We start from the raw sequence: 8,615 nt of genomic DNA, 5'->3' as shown, positions 1-8,615 counted from the left end.
TCACTCATCACCACAAATCTCATCATCCTCCACTGAAAGTCCTCCAGTATCACCATTATCGTCACCGAACACTTCATCTAGTGAAAATGCTGATTCTATGTTGAGAAATGATACTACCTCACCACCTGCATCTACACGAACACATGCCATGGTCACAAGAGCACAAAACCAAATTTATAAGCCCAAGCAACTTACGGATGGGACTGTGCGGTATCCCCTTCCGAAGGCTTTTATCTCGGTTCTAGACACCAATCTAACTGAACCCACATGTTTTACTAATGCTGTGAAATCTTCAGAATGGAGAAATGCCATGTGGGTAGAATTTAATGCCCTTCTCAACAACAATACATGGACTCTTGTTCATCCAAGCACAACCAATAATGTGGTAGGTTGTACATGGGCTTTTAAACTCAAACGCAAAGCTGATGGAATAATAGAACAACATAAAGCCCGGTTAGTTGCAAAAGGTTTTCACCAACAGGTAGGCATTGATTTTGGAGAAACCTTTAGTCCTGTTGTGAAACCAATGACAATTCGGACTCTCCTCTCAGTGGCATACTCAAGGAGCTGGCCCATCAAGCAAATTGATATATAGAATGCGTTCTTACATGGGTTTCTATCAGAAGAAGTATACATGAGTCAACCGCTAGGCTTTGCTCATCCATCCTTACCACATAATATCTGCAAGTTAAACAAAGCCATTTATGGATTAAAATAGGCCCCACGTGCTTGATTCTCACGCCTTAGGACCAAACTTATATCTCTGGGTTATGTGGCCTCAAAAGCAGATTCTTCTTTATTTATCTTTAAAACTGAGGAAGTTACTATGTTTATTTTAATCTATGTGGATGACATTATTATTACAGCTTCTCACGTGGCAGCTATTGAAGAATTGCTTCAACGACTCCGAATAGATTTTGCAGTGAAAGACCTTGGTAATCTCCATTACTTCCTTGGAATTGAAGTTCAACAGCTTGAGAAAGGGATGTTGCTTTCAATAGAGATATATTTCAGACTTGCTGAAACGCACAAACATGCATGAAGCGAAACCAATTTCGTCGCCCATGTCATCCTCAATCACTCTCTCGGCTTTCAAAGGCGATCCTATGGAAGACGAATCCTTATACTGGAGCACTGTTGGATCACTTCAATATCTTTCCTTGACACGTCCGGACATTGCATTCTCGGTGAATAGAGTTTGTCAATTCATGCACAAACCTATGAAACTTCACTGACAAGGAGTCAAACGAATTCTCAGGAATCTTAAACACACTATTACTCATGGGTTACTTATAACCAAAAATAGTGTATACACAATTGATGCCTTCGCAGATGCGGATTGGGCGGGGTGCCCAGATGATCGAAAGTCCACTAGTGCTTATTGTGTGTTTCTCGGATCTAATCTTATCTCATGGAGCTCAAGAAAACAACCTACTGTCTCTAGGTCAGGTACTAAGGCCGAATATAAGGTTGTAGCTAACGCAGTAGCTGAAGTCATGTGGATCAAATCTCTGCTTAGAGATCTTGGCATTAATCTCCCAACCACACCAACCCTATGGTGTGACAATATTGGTGCCACATACCTTGTAGTCAATCCAGTGTTTCATGCGCGTACCAAACATGTCGAAATTGACTTCCATTTTGTTCGAGATTGAGTGGCCAACAAAAGTCTTCAGATTCGTTTTATCCCTAGTAAAGATCAACTTGTAGATGTTCTCACCAAACCAATTGTGGCGACTCGTTTTCAATTTCTATGTCACAAGCTCAACGTTCATGCTTCCCCGTTGCACTTGAAGGGGGATGTTAGAACACAAGATAATCTGGGACTCTCACATTCAAAACCTGTAGATAATTCAAAGTAGTTATTATTTGTAATTAGATTTCATTATCATCTCTTATCTCTTATCTTTGTATATTGGAATTTCATTTCTTATCTATTCTCTTCAATAGTTATCTCTTTATCTTTGTATATGTAAGTTTCATTGTAACAAGGACTCTTGTATGATTATATATATCAATACAAACCACCTAGAGTGGTATGCAATTCAAAGCAATTCAAGTAGAGTTTATTTAGAGTTTGTTTACTTATCATAAAATGACACTATATATTCATGAGATGAGTTTCTCTCGATATGCTCCTTGACATAAGCTCCTTGGAACTCTTCGTATTGCTTTTGAAACTTCAAAAAAGGGTTAAGTATAAATCTTTGCTGCTTGTACCAATATAGGTGATACGATTTTAATTTTTGGTAACTTTTGTCTAAGTTATACTCTGCCAACGATTCCTTATAGTGCTTATCATTCAGTAATCTTTCAAAATGTGTGAAGCTTTACAATATCATAATCTGACTATAAATAATTCTTCAAGCTAGAGTTCAAAATTTCACTTATTTGTGTAGAATTTATTCCTACAGAAAAAGACATCTTGACATATACTTTAGCCCATTTTTCTTTCACTTCAAATAAACGCTGTAGCCAAGAATTGTCATGTACATTGTACTTATGAAGTATAGCATCCCAAGCAATGAGCAACTCCTCTTCCTCTTTCCAAACTTTAAAACATGCATTAAGATCACTTCTAAACCCATTCTCATCTCTTAATAAATGGCCAATATGTTTCAAAGCATTTTGCATTAAATGCCACTTACGACATCGATGGTAAGTATTAGGCATCACCAATGAGATAGTCTTTGCCATTGCAGGATCTTAATCAGTAAAGATTTTATTTAGCTTTTTCCCCGACATTGCTTCAAAGAAAGTTTCAAACAACCACTGGAATGACTCTATAGTTTCATCGTATAGAAAGGTAGCCCCAAATATCACAACCTCTCTATGATGATTAAACCCAACAAATATTGCAAGCAGTCAATAGTACTCCTTATTAGTTCTGTATGTCGTAACAAAAGAAACCACATCACCAAATAACTTATAATCAATAATCATTCGCGCATTTGCCCAAAAAAATTTGTTATATGTTCTTCTGCATCTAATTGTAATGCATAATAAAATGAAGGGGAAAATCCACTTTACCCCCTGAAATTTTAAGAGTTTTTCAATTTGAATCCCAAAGTTTAAAAATTGGCAATGTACCCCCCTAATGTTTCAAAAATGTTCAATTTAAACCTTCCATTACTAATTTCCGTTAAATTGGACGGAAATTAAAAAAAAAAAGCTTGAGGGTAATTACGTAATTTTATAGATTTTCGTCCAATTTGACGGAAATTAGTAACAGAAGGTTTAAATTGAAAATATTTGAAACATTAGAAGGGTAAATTGCCAATTTTTAAACTTTGGGATTTAAATTGAAAAACCTCTGAAACTTCAAGAGGGTAAACTAAATTTTTCCCTAAAATGAAATATTTTCTCGCCTTTTCTTTTCCATGTATTTAAGTAAACTCCTTAACTCACCATATATCAGCTCTCGTTGTCGTTTGCTATGAAGGTAATTCTTATGATCTTGCTTGGTGTAACCAAGAACATCTCTTCCACCGGCTTGCCTACCCATAAACTCATACGAATCCTTCAATTTTTTACCACTATCATCAGCCAAATTGATTTCCAATGCTTGTGCTTGTGAGATCCTCCTTTGTGATGGCATCATGAACATGAAGAGCATGATTATGACTGAGCTCAAGACTATGTATATAATATTTTTTATTTTTCTTACCAAGTCGAATTTTCATGTGCTTGGCAACCTGTCCTTGTTTCAGCTTGCTCATATGTTTTTTGACCATCTCTCTCCCATTCATCTCGAAATCCTTGTTTCCAACATACAAATTGTCTTGAAGTCACCACGCCGTCTACCTGTCTTTTATGACACCAATCTTTATGAATACTAAATCCATAATTTCGTCCATACTCATTATAAAAGTTGTATGCCTCTTGCTCAGAATCAAACTCAATGTCCAGCTTTGACATATAATCAGTAACCACATTTTGATCATTGTTCTTGTTTGTCTCCTCCATATAACTATTCAAAAAATAATTTAAAATGTTAATATATATATATATATACACACGGGTCAGTGGCATGGGAAAATCTTTCTTAAAACGTGTATATATATATATATATATACGGGTCTTATTCATTGTATGCATGTTCGAACAAAAATTCATGAACATCTCCTGCCACTATTATTCACCGGCACATTAAGATCCATACTTTCACCGAAACAACCAATAAAAATTGAACCTTTTCACGCAAAAACTGAATCTTAAGTAAAAAGAAAAAAAAAAAAAAAATACACATCCCATAATAACTTCTAAAAAGATGAAAATAATACAAAGCCCTAAAACAAACCTGTCAGGAGAGTTTTGGACTTTCTCTATAGTTGGAAACAGAGGGTCAGATTCCCATTGGTGCAAACTTGACGACATCATAGGATTCGAGGGCTGTTGTTCAAGGGTGTTTAGGGTCCACAAGTTGAGGTGGGGCTTCAACTCATTGACAGAGAATTAAAAGAGAGAGAAGAAAAAAAAAAACAAACCAAAAGAGAGAAGAAGAAGAAAAAAAAAAAAAAAAAAAAAAAAAACAGTCTTAACGTTATTTATTTTAATTGACGGTAGTTCACTTTAGTTTCACGGTAATTTTCATCTAAGGGTTAAAAAACCCTTAGAATAAATCCTGGCCAGTAGACAAAACTACCGCAGGTAGTTTTGTCTACTGGATGTAATTAAGCCTCTCCCATGTAGACCACACACCCACCGTTAATAGTTAGTTAATAGCTAAGAATTCCATGCCGTTGTTGGTTGGACCAACCCAACCACCGCCGGCGATTTCCGTTAACATCAATGCTTCACTAGAGTTAACAGACAACGGGAACGAACAAGATCTTCTTCAGTTCAAATGAATTTGATAATATTCAGTTAGTTATAATGGAGGGGTATTTTTGTCTTTTCACTTTTTGAGGGGACAAAAATACATCTCTACTATAACTAACTGGATATTCTCCGGTTTAAATGAAATTGAGAGGACCCTAATTCCAACGAAGAGAAAAAGAAAATTTTGTTGGCAGGTGGGCATTAAATTGCATGGAAAACGAATGGACAGCGTGAGAACACGTTGGGAAAATTCATTTCTCTCTCAAATTATGTAATTTAGGTAATTTTTAGGCATCAAAACACTTGAAAAATGCTATGTATTAAAAATGTGTCAAGTTATCGAGGTAATCAAAAAGAATTTTTATCCCAAAAGACTTCCTCTTCATTTTTGTAGAGCTACTTTTTCGTCATAAAATCGAAAGACATTTCATGGCTCAAAGCTTTTTTACAATATAAAAAGTAAGAACCTAATGAAAATATACTAAATTCTCAAATGTAACATACCACATTTTTATTAGGTGGCATTTTTCAAGCGTTTCAATGTCTAAAAATGAGCAAAATTTCATACTTTGAGAATCTAATATTTTTTTAAAATTGTATGGGATCCTAATATGGTTAAACACGACTCTAATAGCAATGGCTAGAGGATATAAATGGAGAGCTCGTACGTACCAGGTAAATGGGACTTTTGACCCTTTGCAAAACCCATGCTTACATGTTTATTCGCGGTTCTCCTCTCCTATAGTAGAATATTGACTTAGCATCAAAGTTATCCCCTGTAATTTCTCCACTCAATTAAGCCAGAGCGCCTTCCAAGATGCACTTGCAGAGCAAATTAGTCTCAAGGGATCTAACTAACAATCACAGTGGAAGGAATTTTTGATAAATCACAATTTTTTCCAAAAGCTTAAGCCAAAAGCATAAGCTGATTGGTATCAAAGCTTTTGGGACAATTGGTGATTTAATATGGTATCAGAGCCAAAGGTCCCGAGATCGAACATTGACTCATTCATTAACCTCCATTTCAATTAAATATTCGACATGTTGGGCCTTACCTATTAAAATAGAGTTTGAGCTTACATGTGAGGGGGTGTTAAAGTAATGATTAAGTGATTAAATTTACCTTTTTCCTATTAGTTTAAGCTTTTGGGGAAAATGGTGATTTTAACATTTTCAACTTAAATTAAGACAGCATATCTAAATAGAACCATTAAGAATTTTTATTCTCTTCACCTATCACAGTTTCTCTATAAATAGCAACCATTTGTATTTTAAATAATTAGGCAATAATAGCAAAAATGTAGCCCAATTGGGCTCTTTCATAGTGGTAAATGTAAGTGTCTAATACAGAACCATTTCAAAATTCTCTTGTCTTTATTTTCTATTTCTTGAGCTACTTTATTTATTTACCATTTCATTATGAATTTCTTCATAGTCACAATTTTTATTTTATTATTTTATTATTTTTATTTTTTCAAGTAAGCAATAAAAACATCGTTGAGAATAGGGGTGAAAAATGCCGTTACGGTTAGCGGTTATTGGCTAAAACCGTTAACCGTAACCGCCTAGGCATTTAACTAGCGATTAGCGGTTAATAAGCCTAATAACTGTTAGCCGCTTTTCAAAAGAAAAAATTAAAAAAAAAAAAAAAACCTTAACCTACTGGTCCCTCATACTATTTTTTTAGAAAATAATATCCACGTAAGATCAAAAGAACACAAGGATAAATAGTAGCATTTCTCTATGTTAATTTAACAAATAAAATTAAAAATAAAAAAAATAAAAAATCTAGCCCACACATTTTGGAAGAAGATTTTATCCTAAATAAATTGACTTTAAGCGAGTTTGAAACCACCACCCAATTACATTAATTTTGAAGAAAGATTTGGAATATTATTAATCAGCTCCTAAGAGCAAATCACAGAGAAGGGGAAACTTCCTCCTTCCTAATAATACCATCTATACAAGATGGAGTACAATGCCACCAAATAGAATCAGTAGCATGGTTACAGGCCTCTTTTGCTAGCAAATGAGCTGCCAAATTAGCTTCTTGTTTCACATGAACAAACCTGGAATTACCCATTGAAAACAGCCCTACTTTAACGTCCTCCACGAAACACCCATAGCTGCTATCACAAAGGCTTTTGGATTTCACTGCGTTTACAATTTGTAGTGCATCTCCCTCGAAAATAATTTCCGTAAGCCCTTTTTCTTTGGCAAAGATCACAGCATGTAGGGCAGCTAAAGCTTCTGCAACAACAGGCGTGACCGACGTTCTCTTCTTCAAGCCGCACGCACTGAGAAAACGGCCTTCTTCGTCTCTAGCAATAATCCCCAAACCCACCACTTGTTTCTGGTGATCCAAGGTCGTGTCCCAGTTTATCTTAATCATGTTTACAGGGGGTGACGTCCAACATACAGGGTCTGCTTCACGCAAAGACCTCACCTCATTTGCTTGTCCACTATTTACCCGTTGGAAATCCTCCATGGCTTTGCTAGCTTCTGATACCACCTGAGAGGGATGAGTCAGAGATCCTCCGTGAACAACATCATTTCTGTGCAACCATAGTCTTCTGGCCGTGATTGCAAACATCTCAACCTCACTCCTTGTGCAACGAGATCTCACGTCTGCAAACAGCTTTAAGACGTCCCCCCCTTTGCTTGGACTTTTCTCTAGGCTAACCGGACCACATCCCCATACACCATTTGCCGAAGGGCACTCCCACAGAATGTGTTCAATGGTCTCCTTCTCCCGTAGGCACAACAGACACGTGTTCTTGGACCACTCCTCTCCGAAACAGTTTAGCTTTTGTTGGGAGAAGATTGTGACGCGCTCGCCATAAGAACATTTTAATAGCATTAGGGATCTTAAGTTGCCAGCAGACCTTCTATGCTTCCTCTTCCCCACCTGGGTTTGAACTTCCCCCCCGCTACATTGCTTGTCTCTCCACTTCCATGTGATATGCACTTCGAACTGAAAAAACTCCATTAGATGTGCACCTCCAGATCAACCCATCCCGAGGTTGGAGAGGACTAAGTGGAATATTCTGTATTACTTTTGCCTCATCCACCGTGAAATTTGCTGCTATAAGAGGCCCGTTCCAGCCCCTTGTGTCTTGATCAATAAGATCAGAAACATATGTACTTGCAGGAAGATTGACTCTTGGGGATTGTACAGTGAACGTCACTGGGGTTGGAAGCCAGCAGTCCCCCTAAACCTTGATGCTTTGTCTGTCCCCTACCCTCCAAATTGCACCCCCCCTTTTAAATTTTAATTACTTCTTGGGCTGCTAACAAACTCCTCCATGCCAGAGAGGTTTCTTGCCGAAAGTTGCCTCCAAAATGGAACAAGAGGGATGAGGGTTTCTTGGGGAAATAGTGCTATAATCTGCATTATTTCCCCAAGAACTTATAAAAGGGCTTCATGGGAGAATCTCTCCAAGTATATCAACAAGCAATTTCGAGATCGTCAAGGTACATGTGATTGTAAGAAAAGCTTGTGCTCTTATTTAAGACTTTATTGCAATAGAATATTTTAAAAGGTTAATATTTTTTGATAAAATATTTGCAAAATTAAATTTTTATATATGTATAGCAATTTGGGATAAAGATGGATATATAATTATATTTTGGCTTATCACAACAATTTTTATTTTTTGAAATTGATTTGCTTCTAGAAATAGATGAATTTGTAGAAATATTTTGTCTAAATTCTTTAAAATTGAACACCAACAATCCTATTTTTCTCGGTGCTCAGTGTTTTAGGAACAAAGCAAAGGTTAAAAAAAGAAGGC

General features: G+C 36.4%; 1 protein-coding gene across 1 annotated transcript; it reads right to left on the bottom strand.

Moving 5' to 3' along the window:
* LOC148587617 (protein FAR1-RELATED SEQUENCE 5-like) lies at positions 1-3,966 on the bottom strand. Its single transcript, XM_088512724.1, has 3 exons — positions 3,668-3,966; positions 3,409-3,584; positions 1-131 (listed from the first exon to the last, which is right to left on the bottom strand). The coding sequence occupies exons 1-3, from the start codon at positions 3,964-3,966 to the stop codon at positions 1-3; spliced, it is 606 nt and encodes a 201-aa protein (XP_088368850.1).
* Positions 3,967-8,615: the final 4,649 nt, after the last annotated feature.

Source organism: Corylus avellana, chromosome 2 (assembly GCF_965113065.1).
Source record: "Corylus avellana chromosome 2, dhCorAvel1.hap1.2, whole genome shotgun sequence".
In the NCBI taxonomy this organism is placed as follows: Eukaryota; Viridiplantae; Streptophyta; class Magnoliopsida; order Fagales; family Betulaceae; genus Corylus; species Corylus avellana.
Note: the sequence above shows the minus strand (reverse complement) of the source record. Positions and strands in the feature narration are given on the sequence as shown.